At 33.6% G+C, this 17531-nt stretch overlaps 1 protein-coding gene across 1 annotated transcript in view; it reads left to right on the top strand.

Moving 5' to 3' along the window:
* Positions 1 to 11325, top strand: part of LOC149084886 (fragile X messenger ribonucleoprotein 1 homolog A-like) — a 102150-nt gene extending 90825 nt beyond the window's left edge. The window contains exons 11-14 of the mRNA XM_089232621.1: positions 3524 to 3604; positions 4034 to 4268; positions 4672 to 4818; positions 10435 to 11325. Of these exons, the coding sequence (XP_089088747.1) occupies positions 3524 to 3604; positions 4034 to 4268; positions 4672 to 4818; positions 10435 to 10793 (822 nt within the window). The 3' untranslated portion in view covers positions 10794 to 11325. The remainder of the gene's footprint in view (positions 1 to 3523; positions 3605 to 4033; positions 4269 to 4671; positions 4819 to 10434) is intronic.
* The last annotated feature ends 6206 nt before the right edge of the window (positions 11326 to 17531 follow it).

Below are 17531 nucleotides of genomic sequence, written 5' to 3'. Positions count from 1 at the left end.
CACCGATAGATTGCAGCACAATTTTCAGAATGTGTGGGAAAAATTCAGTCGAAAGGGAAATTTTTGAGGGGAATTTTGCTTGACGAGGTTACCATCACTGGTGCAGTTGTTTTATTTTGAAAAGGGTTGAGGGTTAACGAAAATATTCTTGTTATTTCGCTGCTCCAATTTATAAATATCTGCTTTGAATCCTGAATTTGTTGCTCCAAAACTGCTCCGATCCTGAATTTGCTGCTCCAAAATGGACTTTGTCACTTCCCACTTCTGGGTATGGTCTCCAAAAGCAGAAGGATGACTTCAGGTGAACATGATGAGACCTTTTTAAGAATGAAACGAAGCATTCTATTCACTTTTTGACCACCACTGAACAATGTTCATAAAACTTAAGCCGCTCGTCAATGAGAATTTCCAAATCTTTGACCCTAATTGCATCCGGGATATGTAATACCATTCGGCTCATAAGTGAAACATGCATTGTTTGAACTAAAATGAGCAACTATGGACTTATCCAAACTGAAGGTTGTTGAAAGGTGGGTTCGTGAATGTAGGAACTCAAAGACCATTTAACAAAAGAAATTAAAGGTTACGTGACTAGAGAATGAATGCATCGAACACATCTGAACTTGTATACATTGGATAATTTGCATATTCAGTCACTTGATGTTGCCAGAAAAATCACAACACTTTTCCACCCTAGTTGGTGAATTCATCGATACCATAACACTGTGGATGCACAACAGTTCCTTTGGGTCTTTGACGAATTTCTCCCAGAACCTCATCCTTCAGACGGTCAACAGTCAGTAGGCATTGGAGACAATGTCTCTTCTGCTGGACTGTGCCTGGTCTGCGATACAGCGGCAGTTACTTTGATATCCACAGATGGACTTACATCTTCAGGTTGTGGCAGAGGAACTTGAGACTCTACCTTTTCATTTTGACCTCCTTGAATCATTTGATTCACGTGACATTTAACGACAGTTCTGTTATTTGTTGCAGTTATGTATGGATAGCTGTAGCATGGTCGCAGGAATCCAAGATGGACCTGAAATAGTATAGTTTCTGATCCTAACTAAGTCATTTGTGCAGAACACTCTTGTTAAACAATTACAGTTTTTCGTGTAGGTGTCCAACTCCCCTGCTTCAACCTTCTTTTTGCAGTGAGATTGAGATGGAGATTGTCGAGAATTATGCGGAGCCTCCTTCCCATGAGCAGCTCTGCATTCCGAACCTTTTTCCCAGTTTATGTATCAACAAAAAATCGTAAGCATTTAAGAGCAAACTCCACCTCAGCATTCGAGAAGATAATTTCTCTTTCATAGGTTTGTTTTTATTGAAAATTCTCAAAATGGGCTGATGGTCAGTGACTATTGTAAATGAATGACCATATAAGGAGTGATGAAACTTTTTACTCTGAATATTAGGCCTAATGCCTCTTTATCAATTCGAGCTTAGTTCCACCCCATGGAAGTTAAGGTTCTTGAGGCATATGCTACTGTTGCTTCGGAACAATCTGGTAATTTATGTTAATGATATGTACTAAAATAAAATTTTAAAATACGTGAAGCTAAAATATAAGATTTTAACCAGCATCATGAAAAAATTCGGTTAAGCATTAGCACATAGGAAAAATCGTACTCATATGTGACAAAGAATGCCTACCCCGCAGCCATCTGAAGATGATCAGCCATCATCACAGCATGGGGGAGAATTAATCCCATTCTTCATCAAAACATGTTGAAAAGTGGGTTCGTGAGTGTAGGAATGCAAAGAACAACTCATGATAAGAGTATAACAAGTTATATTTAACAAGAGGTAGTAAAGGTTACATAAGTAAAGAACAAATGCATTGAACACATCTGAACACCAAACTTATAAACACAAGATAATTTTCATAGTCAGTCACTTCATGTTCCTAGAGAGATCACAACGAAGGTCATGCCCATACTGCAATTATATTATAGTTTGTCTCTCTCTCTCTGGAGTATATCCCTTTCGCTTGGGTTCCCGACTACCCCATTACCAAAATATCACAAGATATGCTCAAAATTCTAACCTCTTTCATTAATACAAGTGCAAATTATTTCTACCAGGTTTGTGGCCACTTTTCTAAGGGTTAGAGCACTTACTTTTTTAATCTCTAACTGGATGTTGTTTTACAATTTGACAACAGAATTTTCGGTGCACTACATTTTGGAGTTTATTAACCCAATTTCATCCAACAGACTGTTATCTGTAAAAAAAACAGAATCAAGTTTCTCAGTGCTATTTTCATAAATGAATTATCTTAGCCATCACTTATAACAATAACTTCAATGTTTAATTTGATCAGAAGCTTTTAATCCTAGAACGACACAATAAACATTAAACTTTAATTTTTTTAGAGCTCTTTGAGCATTCCCATACAACAAATCCATCTGTTATGCCATCTATATTACTCTTTGAAGGTATGTTCAAAATTTAATTCTTTGCTTTGTGCATTTCTTGGTAGTCTAGTAGAGATGGATACCCACTTCTCCTCTGGTCTCCAACATTTCCAGTTTCTCAAAAACATCCAAAATGGTGCACTAATTGGAAAATTGTGATGTTGGGTGCAGACACATTAGAAAATTTATTATTGAATGACTCAATAGTGGCTTCAAATGAATAATTTGAAATATCATAAAAAGATAGCCCATCTTAAAAAAAGATCTGCTTTTGGGAAAAATCATCTTGACCACATGACAAACTTAAAGCTATTGATAGTATCAGTGTGCATGAAAAATGAAAGGAAAAGGAAAAAAAAAAAGACTTCTCATTTTTATCAGTATTGTGCTGCCTTTTATAAAAAAATTACATTTATAATCAGTAGAATTTTAAATCTTAATTATTTCATAAGTTGTGTGATCTTTTGAATAATCCTGTGCTACCCTCATTTTTGGTGTCATCTTGCAACATGAGTTGTTGACATTCCTGCTCTAATGAATATTACTCACAATCATGAGGGGTAATTTCACTAAGCTAAGCTCTTAATAATATTACTCTATTTTAACTCTTCTGTGTTCCTGGAACCCAGGTTGTAGAAAAACCTGAATTTCTCTTAAATAAGTAATGTTATAATGGGATTTAAATTTATAAGCATCTATTTCTAAAAAAAAAACATGTCCCATATTTCAGACTCTAGGCTCATATAAGAAAATTGGGATGTCACATATATGCCATGAAAGTTGTAAACATGTTGAAGAATTTCCTTAGGATAAAAGTCCTGTTTTTTCCCGAAATGGTGTCATATTTGCAATATTTAATTTGTTTCCAAGTTTTACAATCTGAATTTCGTGGTTACAACCAACATTCTGTTGTTGATTATCAAATTACAAAAAAATGCCTAGTCCCACCACCAGTGTATTTTGAATTACCTATTTTTTTGAAGAAATTAAATAAATATATATGCATTAATGATTGTTCTGAATTAAGATTTTGAGATCAAGTTTGTTAAAAATATTAACATTAATTTCTCATTTGACATAAATTTTAAAATATTTCATAGGTGCCTTTTGTGTTTGTGGGAACTGTGGAAAGCATAAGTAATGCAAGAGTTCTGTTAGAATATCATCTAGCTCATTTAAAGGTATTATTTATTTGTTCAATGTGATTTTTAATTTATGGGGACTTGACAGTTCATTCTAGTGAAATTTTAAAATTAAGATGTTTACAATTGTGAGGTGCTGCTCAATTCATCAGGAACAATTTCAATTTTTAATAAATTATGACCTTGAAAAATATAATTTGAAAACTTCATTGCAAACGGGAGTTTTTTAATAAGTGTGATATAGTTTATTTATGCTTCTTTCGTAGCTATTATATTTTGTCTGGTAATGATGAAAATGAAAAGTACTGTTGAGACGCAGCAAAACCTGCAACATAGAGCCAATAAAAATCATTTGCACATAATTATTGTGAGTTACTATATACTTTAGCAACATTCACAAGGGCAATAATTAGTGAAACAGATTTTTGTTTTATATTTATTTTAATCGTTCTTTTGTTTATATCTCAGGAAGTTGATAAGCTCCGCAGAGAAAAGTTAGAAATTGACCAGCAGCTCAGAATTAAATTTAGTTCAGTGCCAAATTATGTCGCACCACGTCGTATGGGATTTGACAGACCATATTTTGAAATGGAGAGAGGACATGGAAGAAGTTCTAGGATGCCACCTCGGGGACGAGGTCGTGGAGGACGAGGTACATCTTCAGGTCGTTGGAATGGCACAGATTCACGGTATAATAGTTCAGGTATTTATTCAATTCAAATTTAGCATCTCTTTTTCAGCAATTATTTTGCAAATTAAGTTAATTAAAACTTTACCTTATTAAGTTTTATTTGCACTTATTGTATGACTAAAATTTATAACATGAAGTAATCACTATCTCAAAACTGAAAGCCCTTATCGAGTAAAAGTATAACCATATGGGATGCGAGTATTTAATTTTGACTTTTCCTTTCACTCATTCTATGGAGATTACCATATCACTGACATTCAGTTACAGTAATTTTCATATATACGTACTTGGTGCAATATAAAAAAATAAGAATTGATGATGAAACAATAAATTAAGCATGTTCATGCACCATGAAAATTTTTATTACCAAATATCACAAGGTTTTATTGAACACTTGATATTTAAATCATTCTAGGTAACCATCAAAGAAACTCTCTTGATGATGACATTTTGAATCTTCCTCCTCGACAAAGAGGACGAAATGATCGCAGACGCATTACGGATGAAGATGAATCTGTATTGGATAGTCATGAAGCATCTAGCATTGCTAGTATGGATCAAGGTACATTATCCTCAGAAATCCTTATATAAATTAAAAATAATTTGTTAATTTGCAATAAAAAAATATTTAGTTACAATCAATTGCACCAAAAATCTTTTTTCACTAACTGTAACTGTTGGTTTTGTCCAGGGAAAAGGTCCACTTTAATCAGATAGTGTGTATTAAAAAGAGGTTTATCATGCTCCACCTATGGACCTTTTCATATTTTAGGTGTTAACCTTTTTACTTACAGGCTTTTGGCCATAAATTTGGACAGTGTATAGTTCAAGTACCAAAATATTGGTATCTTTGTCAACGTGTAGGAAATACAGGGGAAAAAACATGATTGAAGCAGGTTATTTCTTCATTGTCAGTCACATCCACTACTTTTCTCATATATATGTATATGTTTGTTTAAAAAAAATATAACATCCCAGAAACTTGTGAGGTGCAGTTCATGAAATTCTGAAGTTGAAATGCACAAATTTACAGTATGGCTATAATTTTCATTTTCTAAAAGGTTCTTTTTGAGTATATCAGAGGTAAAAAATTACATTAAGTAGATTGAAAACATCCTGAATCACTTCACTTTTCCTCTTTGTTTCAAAAAATTAGAACATCTGACTTGAAATGGATTATTACATGAATTTTTTCATGCAAATGAACATGTTATGTAATTTGAAGTAAGTCTATTTGAAGTCAAAGCCGTACATATCTCGGAGAGTTTAGAGTTACTTGTATGGCAACGAGAGAGTTATATGATGGTTGATGTTATGGAGAATGAAAAGTAGTATCGCTCTCTAAAGATATCTCTCTATGATCTTGCCTCTACTTATTTAAAAGATACAAAATAGAACAAACATTGACCCGATCGAATAAATATTGTATGTCTTCCTTGGTTGTACTGGTAAACTTAGAATATAAGATATCAGGGATTGGGGGGGAAAGGGTGTAATTTTTCTTACAATTCAACTATATTTTGTCTATTTTTTCTTTCAATTTTATTGTGAAGTTCCAATTATAAATGATTGGCCGTGTTCAACCAGGATCTGCATTCCCTTCATATTTGCAGAGTACTGAAGCTGTAATCATCATTATATATTGATTAATTAAATAATCCATTAAGAATATGTAACCCATTAGTTCATTTTGTTTCTAATTGTGACATTACTTAACAGTTTGATGTTAGTGAATTAACAGAGTACACAAATTTGTTGTCTTTCTAAGCATAACAATACAAATCCGATTTCTCCTTGCAAGTTCATCTTCAATAAGAAATCTAAAACTTCTTAGTTTCTTTTTAGTTTAGATAGGGCATTATCTAATCTACTTATTACCATTCCAATCAAAAAATGTTCTGTTTATATAAGTGTTTTGCAGATTTTATACTTGTAAAATACAGAACATGATTTGAGTAGGAATAACTGCTGTAGACTGTATTACAATATTTCTACCTGAACTACGTACATACACATTTCCTCTTGAAGTGCAACCTTTTTAATCATTAATTACAAAACTTATAAGTTATCTTGTGCACGTAACAAAATTAATATCAATCCCACGGTATCCAGAGATTTCCTATGAGCTTTTTTTTTTGGTTTTTTATTCACCTTATCAGTAACTGCGGTTGCAGGAGTGCAAGAGCTGCACCAAACTGCGCCGAAATGGTTCTCTTGCTACACAGTGCGCCAAGGCGCCGAATCCCTTCGCAATTGTGCCAATTCTTGTTTGTGGTTCGCGAGGTACCGCTAATACACTGTAGTACGTCAAATACCCTTAATTTAGGAAAAAGGAGCATGAAAATTTTTTTCACTGGACGTGTTCTTTCCGAGACACGGAAAAAGATACGGGGGGGGGGGGGAACTTCAATTTTTTTTTTCACTTCCCACCATCTACCACAATTGAGTTATCTCGTGACCTTTGAAAGTAGTTATACTACCTTGAAGTATAAAGTCCTGTACTGTTATTGGTATAACCGGCGGGCTATCGAAGTCCCTGAATGAATATGCCAAATTTTCCGATTTCGGAAACCGTTTTTTCTCCTGCTGGTTATAGGTTATATACTGAAACTAACGGTAATTTCACGGCTGCCAACCTGCGATCAAAGACGGCATACATCGAAAAGGAGATTGGTTTACTCATTTAAATTACCTAAATTTTTCAGAGATCGTTGGGAAAAAATGGGATCTGTAAAAACTCCAGCTAAAATATTCATAGTTTTGTCATCTAGCCACTATGCGGCCGTGTGGTTATCGTCTGCAGTTGCAGATCGTAACAATTTCATATTGCGTAAATCCGGATTTGGTGAGAACACACAAGGGTGGCTTGAGGAAAAAAATTTCTACCCATGCGGAATCTATTTTTGGCGCTACTGACAATGTTTTTTTTTTTTTGGTCAACAAAGTTTTTTTCACCCTTTCAACTCCATATGGCACCCCTCCTTGAGCAGAGCCCAATATGGCCGCACGGTCCGCCACTGCATTGGTGGGAGAGGGGCATGCTCTTAACAATAGTCAGAGGAAGGAGTTTGTACTAGAAGCATGCTCATTGTACATAACTTCTGTGAGATACCTATTATATATTAATGTCCTACCTTTCCAAAACATGTTGTTTTGGAAAAAACTTGTTTTTTGCACTCCCTCTCGTGCATTGTTGGGATGGTACGTTACTCCCTCACGTATTGCTGGGATGTTGTTCAACATTGTATCATCAACAGAACTATTAATTATGTGTGATGAATGGGTTGCACTACACTGCAAAGAATTACAAGAAGTGAAATCAGTTCAGAGAATAGATAGATATTGGGCAGACATATTCAAACTTTGTAACTTTGAAAGCAGCCCAAAGTTCAAAATTTTGCCAGTTTTGGTGAAGCTTTTTTATCTTTAGCACATGGTAACACAGTCAGTGAAAGAGAGTTCATTGTTAACAAATAAATAAAAGTCTTTTCGAACATTGAAAAATCTGTCCATCCAATGCTTTAATGGAATAAGACATACAAAATCTCATGTTCAAGGGCATGAAAAATTGGAAAACAATTGTCATTGAAATGCTGAACTTTCTGAAAGCGACTCGTGATTAGTAATCTATTAACATGCTATTAGGTTGAGAAATCCTTTAAGTAAATAAGGTATTTATATTTTTCTTGTTTTTTGCATTTTGCTTTTAAATTTAATAATTCCTTTAAATTCTGTGAGTAGCCAATTTTTTTTTTTTCACGGAAACTCTTATTATATGCTGCACACACTTTTTTTGCTATATCAGGAGGAATAAGATTTTAGTGTTCAAGCAGCAGAAATTCTTGCTGCCTAGGTTTTCAGTATGAATGTTGCTTAATTTGAAAAGAGTCTAATAATTTTTATTTGTCATTTCAGTAATGCACATTTTATTAGTGACAGATAAGATAATTCGGAAAAAATTTAAATGGATTTTAATTTATGAAGGAAATTTATTTAGAATTATTTGTTTCAACCATTTTTGGCAAAACTTCTGGCATTTCACAGAAAAATTACTTATATTACAGATATAGTTCATTTTTAGTTCTGCTCCATTTTTAAAATTTCTGCTCCAAAAATGAAATTTGCTGCTCCGAAATGGATGAGGGGCACTTGCACCCCTGTGGTTGCCTCATCTGAAGTTGAGTCATTGCTTCAAAATTGTTAACCACTCAATATCACTTGAATTAACTGAAAAATCACTGTGTTCCAGAAGAGCTTCTATTTTATGAAGGACCTAAACAAGTGTGATAAACATTTCCCATCTTCATATAATCACATTAATGACAAATTAAATGTGGGTACAGTGAAACCTCTCATACAATGGTAACCTCTGACCAATGCACATTTTCATGGAACAGAGCGCATCTTGTTCGATTGCCACTAACCCTTTTAGACCTGAACATTCATTTTTTGGAATTTTCAAAATGTTTTTTTGTAATTTTGATACTCAAAAAGTGCATTAAAAGCATAAATGTCAACAAATCTTTATTTTTTCAAATTTTCATTTTTTTTTCTTTTTGTGAAGGAATAATTGACTTCATGAAAATTTTTCCAGTCAAAATGATGCAGGCTATATTCATCTTAACGTACAATTTTTTTGTTAAATTTTATGCAATAAATCGCTCTTCCTGGAGGCCATCTTAAAAACCCACGAAAAGTTCAATTTTAAGCTGCCCTCTAATGAAAGCCCCAAAAGATCATATTCACCATATTTTAACTCAAAACTTACACAATCCTTTAAGTCAGGACTGAACTCTTGAGGTCAAAAGAAAAAATTCTACAGTTAGAAAAGCAACCCACATATTTGTAGCAACAGGGTATGATGAACAAGAATTTCTAAACAATGGCCATTTTTGAACATGCCTTCAATACAGTGGATCCTGCTTACAACATTCAAATTTACAATGCTTTCCTGCTTAGTGTGACTTATTTTTGTGGTCCCAACACGTACTGATATCCATTGAGATTTTCCGTTTAAAGCGTTTCCCTGCTTACAACGTTTTTTTTTTATCACGAATAACGTTATAAGCGGGATCATCTGTATTTGTTCTCAAAAGAATTTTTTTTGAACTCTAAAAAATTGGATACAGTACAGTTTCTTTGCCCTAGATCAGTGGACTCCAAAATGTGGTTTGCAGACTCCTGGGGGTGCGCTGGGTGTATTTCATAAAGAATAATGCAGAAATCAGTGCAAATATGGTGAGTGACTATGAAATAGCTCATCCTTGGTTCCGTTGTGTGCCCAATGGGTCCTTGGTTAAGCAGTAATTGAAAACACTGTCCTAGATAAAAACAAACAGGTTTTTGTGCACCAGAAGATGAGTCTGGTCACTTGAAGAATGTATGCCAAGAAGAGACAAGAAATATGTTACCATACTATGTGGTTTCTTTCAAGAGATTGTTATGTTTTTATCAAAACCAGCTGCATTTTTCTCATATCTGCTTGCTTCATCTATTCATTCTTATAAGTTCAAATAAAATTTTATTGGTTTTAGCATAAACTTCATGGAAATAAAGTTATCATGGATAGTAGTGTCATTGTTGTACAAAAAATAGCTAATTAAAGTATGGATTGCTATAATTTTACATTTTATCAAAAAATATCTATCTTCCAGAAATTCCAAACCTTTTAACAACAGTAACCTCCCAATGATGACCACACTTTCGAGGTCCTGTTAGTGGATATTGTTGGGAGGTTTCCAATGTAGAATACTTTTATAAATATGTTAGTACCAAAATAGTATATGAAATTTAAATAAAAAATTGTTGGCAAAAAAAATTATGTGAATAGATCAAATTATTTCCTGTTAGTTTATAATTTAAAATGGAATTTAGTCCTTCGTGCTAATTGACAATTTTCAGTTATGATCAGCAGTTTTAGGGAATGGTATGTGACAACTTGTAATGTCCTGAAAAATTTTGTTTTTGTCACCCACCTATAGGATTCCCTGTTACCTTCATCTAAAAAATCTGATAAGAGATATCTTATTACACGGACATTTTCAAGTTTCACATTTCAGTTGTTTGTACTCCTATGCAATCTGAGTTTTTTTTTTCTATTTAAAATATTTCTTTCATGTAGGAGTTTATATTTTGTGACCTATAAATAAATTCTCTAGAACTGTTTCTTTACTTGTAGAAAGTGTATCTTCAGTTGAAGGATCAAAAGTTCGAAGGAGACGGAAGAAGAAAAGATCAAAATATCAAGAATCAAATTTTGAAGAAAGGTACAGAAACATGGATAGGAGGTTTTCTGAACCAAGGGATATAGGCAGAGCATCTTCACAGACATCTTCTGACAGATCACGCAATGGCTTTCAAGGTATTGACACCAATAGTGATGATATGAAGGAAACAAACGGCGAAGGAAACAAACAAAATCCTGTTACATTTTCTAAACCACAAAAAAACATTCAGCATGTTACAAGATCTAATTCAAGCATAATTGATGACAAAAATGTTTCTAATGGCTCTCATGTTCTGAATGGAACTACTTAGTTTTAAAATGCTTTAGAAAAAATTTGTGTGCGTGTGTTTGGTGCTTACTAGTGAGGGCTTTGTTTTATGTACAGAAATGTTCTATCGGTTTATCATTTAGAATTTCTGTAATTGTTTTGAGCTTTTTATAAAGATTAAATGCAACATATTTCAAAAGCATTTCATGCTTTAAACATTTATAAAAATATGTGAATATAATTCAATTCATTAAAAACATTTGTATTTTATGTTTGATAAGTGTTCAAAACGTGTAATAATTTAAAAATTATTTATGCTTTTAGGTGCCTTGAACTTGTTTGTATAATTGTTAGAAGAAAACAAGCAATGTGCCTTATGATTGTAAATAAATTTAGCAGATGGGGTGCACTATGCTATATAGATATGCAAGTTAAATGTATGTTGTTTAGTTATAAATAATTATGGTTTAAAAATTGTTATTAACCATTAATTGAATTCATACATTTTAATAAGAGTTGTGAATTTATGCCAAAAATGTATATATATAAATAATAAAAAAAATTAATTTAATTCTTTTTTGTAAGCAAAAGTTGTTTATTTTATAATATATTTATGTGAAAGGTTGGAAGGTAAAAACTTGAAGTACATTTTTCCCATTGGATAATTTCTCATCGTCAAGGTAGTCTTCAGTAGCTTCTCTCTCCTATTTGAGTCATTGTAAATAGTTTAAAGTTTTTGTGTTAGCATTACACAAAAGTATAATGTAGTAAACACTATTAATGGGGGAAAACGCCTAACTGCATTTGATTCACATGTTTGAAAAACACACAAGTCTCACACTCTCTTGTGCTGTCATCTGGTATTCGTAAAGTAATTACACAACCTTAATACTTTAAAATGCCAACACCCAACAACGTATGTAAGTGATGTTATGGGGGTTAAAAAGTTTGTGGTACTTTAAAGTACTGAAAGGGTTAAAAATTAAATGCTGAAATAGTTGTGCTAGATTTCATGCAAAATTATTTATTTATTCATTCAGAAAGTGATTTATTGGGAAAAGGGGGATCAGCTCCAAAATTTAAAAAAATTTGCTCTGTATTTCGCTAGAGATACCGTATATACTTGTGTATAAGCCGACTCGTATATAAGCCAACCCCCCCCCCCCCCCCCCCACTTCAGGCCCACCAAAACCGCAATAAATTGAAAACCCGTGTATAAGCCGACCCCAAAAAATCCATGCATTTTAGAGAAAAAAAAATCATATATTTTCATAGAAAATGAATAGCTTGCGGAAATTTACTACAGAAAATGATTCAAACTTTTTAAACCGTTTCTTCTGAGTCTCCAAACTTGTCGTAATTCATCAGATCCTCACAGGGTGCGGCATTTTCGTTTTTATCCTCATCTGGGCTATCATTGCTATTGTCATTTTCAAAGACGATATCATCTTCAGTTCCGTCCATCGCATTGCTGATGCAACACTTTTTGAAGGATCAGCGGAAACAGAATTCCACACCTCATGTACCCATTGGCACACTAGGCCAATGTCAGGTTTCTTCACGGCACCACTGTTTGTAGTTTCTTGATCATCGGAACTCATCCATTCAATCCACAAATTCCTCAAATAGTCTTTGAGAGGCTTGTTGATTCTCACATCTAAAGGCTGTGCAAACGACGTTAGCCCACCTGAAATCAAAGCCAATGATTTTTTCGATTTCTTTGCCTTAGCTTTGACATTATCGGTTCTGTGGGGTTTGAACATATCCCATACCAATAATGCGTTGGTCGATATTTTGTCATCAAAAACTGACCAGAGTATAAGCCGACCCCCCCCCCCCCCCAACTTGAGGAACGAATTTTTCCACAAAAAAACTCGGCTTATACACGAGTATATATGGCATTTTTGCATATTAATAGAACTGAATCACATATGTAGAAAACAAAACTGAAAAAATATATTTTTTGACATAATTTGAAATTAAGCATCCACAGCCCTTTTATCTTTTTCAATATGAGAAAGATGAGAGAGAATTTCAGTGCAATTTTTTTTTTCTATCATCTTATTTTTTTTTTCTAAACCATTTAACTGTGCAAATATTTGGAGATTTGCCCCTGCACAAGCTGAGAAATTCACTTTTTTTTCAGCAACAATTAATTTATTTTTATTTTGTAAAAGATGGATGATGCTCAAATTCAAATGTTGCACAGCTTAAATAGAATTTTAAAAAAGGGGGATGCAGCATAAGCTACTGATTCACAGTGTGCATCGCTGTTCCTAGGAGAGTAGTGATGAACTGTTGATATTGATTATTCTGAAGCAGTTCTTTGTTAAAGTATTCTGAGGTGCCGCAAATAGACATTGGCAGAGGCAAGGGAGCCATGTGTGGTAAAGTTTGAGAACCAGTCATATAAGCAAATTGGTCAGAGAAATAATGAGCTTGAAAAAAAAACTGGAACATGTTTTTAAGAACTTCATCTCAAGAAAGCCATTAAAACCACCGAGATAATTGAGCAATCTACTAAGGCCAACATCCAAAAGCGATGAAGCAGTTTAAGGGTTAAAAATTAGAGAAAATTATTTTTGTATTCTTTTTTTACTTACACAAATTGAAAAGAGGTTGAATACATTTCTTCCAACCAGATTAAGTTGGGTACACAATAAGTGTGCTTGGGATTCTTTTGTGCCAGGTTCATGCTCATAAGCCAACACATCTGACTTTTTCCCTCACTTGCATGCAAACTGGTTGTGACCACAGTACCATAGCTTTGCACAGTATAAGATTCTACAGTGTACCAACTGCAGGTAAAATTATCACGTCACTGATTTGCTGCTTGTTTTGTAAGTTATCTTGTCCACATTTCACGCAAGCTTGACAAATCATTCGAGTACAAGCCTGAGTGTGTAATTTGGTCCTACCTTTAGAATGAGTTAATGATTTGATTAATTTCCTTCAATTCGAAATGCTACTTTTTAAAGGTTTAGAACTACAAATTTCACTTGAAGTGGTTTCTCTGTGAAGAGAACAATTTACAAGAAATTTAACCCTTTGACATCTAGACTGGTTTCTTCATATACATAGGTATAAGGTACACCGAGGTAAGTGGAACCACTTTTTTCTGTAGTGCAAATTCAACCTAGCACCTATGTTGGAGAAGTCAATGAAACAACTTGAAAATTTGGTCATAGGTTTTTTTTGAATCATGTTTTTTTTTTTTTTTCATGTCTAATGTTTTAAATTTATTTATTTTGTACAGAGTTCTAAAGATTAATTTTATTTTTTAGTGGTTCGTTGATTCCACTTGCCTCCTTGATGGGGCAAATGCAACCCAAGGCAGATTGTTCTTTAACCCTTTGAAGGGCAGACATTTTTTAAAATCCATGTAAAACAATGTAAACAGATGATCTCACTATGAGGACTGTTGTGATCTGGCAACACTCCAGACTAATCTGCATATCAACACAGAGCTGAGCTCACGGCTAGTACCACACCTACCTTGAAGCATATATATTGTCGCGAGTCGAATGTGATCACTACTATTATTTCTGCTTAACTATGTAACTTACTATACACTTGTTATTGTTATAATGTAATGTTAATCATGTAATAAATTCTAGTCAGTTACAAGCATGGTCTTGCTGTGTTTCGATCTTTCCCCCACTACAAGGACACTGTGCTGGAAAGGGTTAAAATCATTCGTAAAATGGAAATGATTCATAAATGAAAGAAGTGCTAACAAAGGGGAAACTTTTTCATTCAAATCATAAAAGCCCAAACATTTTATTATTCTGGTACACAAAATTAATTAATTACCTGAGTATTCAGAAAACTCACAATGTCAATTAACAACTTTGGTATGTAGAAAACTGCAATTCAGTAACTACCCCACCCCCCGTTAAATATTAACCAACATTATATTAGGCAAATGGGAAGGGAAATGTGAATTTTCCAGGCTATAAAACTTGATAGATGAAGGAAATGACAGAACTTCATCACTGCCAATCATACTTTTGTCTTGAATGTTGGGCCATCGAAAGGTAGATGTAGTACCAATTTCTCTAAAATTTGCATCTGGCATCTGATGAGTTAACTTCGGTTAGTTGCCCAACTAACTATATCTCTTCTATCTCTATCTTTACTGACTTTTTTATTTGTGAGGTTGATAAGAATGCAGTCATCAACCTTTGCTTCTGGAATGGTTTTCAACACTACTGTACACTGAAATAACTTTAGTACAAGCATTATTTTCATATTTAAAATTATTTGGTGGGCTAAGTTTTTGTGCTATCATCACGTTCTTGTTCTAGAATTCACTTCAATTAGTAGAATGTGCTGGGGTGCTTAAATATATTCTGTGTGAGTGTTGTTTTTCTGATTGTTGCCGCCTTATTTCTTCTATTTAGTGATTATCATAACTTTTTATGGAACCTCTTAAAACATTGATTATTAAAAATCGTATGTTAAGTGAAAACAAAAACATAATTATTCAATTCATAATTTTATGATTGATTTCTGTTTGAATTACTTCTGTATGTTAATTTAGTAATGTTTTACATAATGAAATGTAGACACATTACATTTGACAGGGTAACATCAGGACATAATTGTCTAAATTTTGGTAATTTTAGAACAATTTTGTTTGTTCTGACCTTTGAATTCTAAGTTAATTGTATGCTGAAGGCATTAAAATATTGGAAGTGGCCAAATGAAAAGGACAAACTTTGTCACCCTGTTACGAATTCAATTAAATAAATTCCTGTACCCCCCCCCCCCCAAAGCAGAAGATGCCAAAATCTTTGAGGTACGTCGCAGAAAAATCAGTGCTACTGTAGAACAATCTGGAAGAACTTTAAGAAAAGTGTTGGTAGAGAAACACTATTATGAGAATTTTTACCGTCTGAGCATTTCCAGTCAACCGAGGGTTCATTGCAGAACAATGCAAAACATTCTGCTTTTGGGCCTGTACCCACAAAAATTAGAGGGGATTTGTTTCTAGTTGACATGAAGAAATAGGTTTAATTTAATCTTAATAATATTTGTACGATTTTCACCTATTTTTGTGTTTCAATGAAACTTGGTGGAATAAGTAAATTTTCAATCTTTTATAACTTCCCATCATTGAAGAAATATTCTGTTTCCATAGCTTGGGGGTAGAGCACTTGTCTGGCAAACGAGATACTGGGATTCATGTCTCTGTGGAGGCAGAGATGGATTTTTTTTCTAAAATCATCTCCAAATATAATCAGTCTTTTGAGAAATCTTGTAGATATTATTTATTAAAGTTTGCCGCATGCAAAAGTGCATTCATTACAAATTGTGTTTTTCTGCTAAATAAGTTACATAATTTTGCTAATTTTTGAATATTGAAATTTAGTTGAACAACTAAGTGGTTATAGAATAAAGATTTAAAAAATTTAGATCTGTTTGCCTCTATGTTTTGCAAGAATATTCTTGGTGACTAAATTTTTCGATAACTACAGTGGATCAGATGCATTGTTTGAACCCATTCTTGACTGCTCTTCTGATTTTCAATCAAATTGCATACAATTTTTGCTATGATTAACTGATTAGTTGACATATCTGAGTAGTTCCAAAAAATTAGAAAATATAATTCAGTTTTCTTTTATACTGCAATATCTAGATTCACACAGTGGTGCCTTAACGGAGGTGGGCCTGGGGGCTTCAAGTCAAACAGGGGACCCTTATTAGAGAATATTATTTATTTTGAGATTAGTTTTCATTAGATTGGTAATGTGAAAATGTGACTTTCCATTTTCAGTACAAAAAAATAGACATCTTATAATTAAAAATATGAATTTCCATTAATTCTGAAATTATTTTCTCATCAAATATGAATGTTCAATCCTGAAAAAATTTTAATTATTCATAAATTTTCATGAATTGTGAAAATAACTTTTTCAACAAATTCTGAAATTATTTCTCTGATTAGTTCTAAAATTTTTACTTTCATTAATTCTAAAATTATTTCATTCTTAATTATGAAATAATTTCTCTCGTTAGTTCTGAAATGTTTTTCCAAAAGTAATTTCGAAACTACTTCATTCACCAATTCTAGAATACATTTTTTTTAATTGAGAGTTTTTTTTTCAGATTTTCTATAAATTCTGTAAGTATTTAAGCCTCTTCATCGGTGGGCCACTGCAAAAAGTGTCAAGGGCCCCACGTGGCTCGCCAGCCATGCAGTAGAACTGTCTTGCTACTGTGGTGGTTGAGTGGTCACAATGACGGACTCGCATCGCGGGGACCTGGGTTCGAGCCCCACCATCACCACAGTGGTGGTCAGCTGAAGTTGGTTTTCTGTAGTTCACAACTTCGAGGCGCAAATGCGCGCCGATCTCCCTGTTAAAAAGTCTTGCCACAGAGAGCAACAGGCCTACAAACATTACAAATATTCAATCATTACACTTCACTTCTAAAATATAAATGGCTGCACTGAAAAATCAGACACAACACTAGATACACACTCAGACTGTTAGGTGCATGCACTTACACTTATGGCACAACTCACTAGGTAGTAAATTGCCCATGGCAATAGACCTGAGTTGTGCTAGGTTTGAAAGAAAGGAAGAAAAAAGAAAAGTAGAACTGTCTTTTTAATGGACAGTTTCTCTAATTCTGTCAAAGGGACTTCAGTGTTGTTTCATAGTTCATTAATTTTTCACAGAACAATTATATCCATTCACCAAAATTTATTCATACAAATGCAAGGGCCACAACAGGCAGATCGCTTAAGGAGGTTTGATCTGGCAACACTTCTGAC

The sequence above is a fragment of the Pholcus phalangioides genome, unplaced genomic scaffold (genome assembly GCF_987345545.1).
Source record: "Pholcus phalangioides strain wild (caught in Gottingen) unplaced genomic scaffold, Ppha-v1.0 ptg000007l_1, whole genome shotgun sequence".
Taxonomy (NCBI): Eukaryota; Metazoa; Arthropoda; class Arachnida; order Araneae; family Pholcidae; genus Pholcus; species Pholcus phalangioides.
The sequence above is the reverse complement of the archived record's forward strand: the minus strand, read 5'-3'. Positions and strand labels throughout refer to the sequence as shown.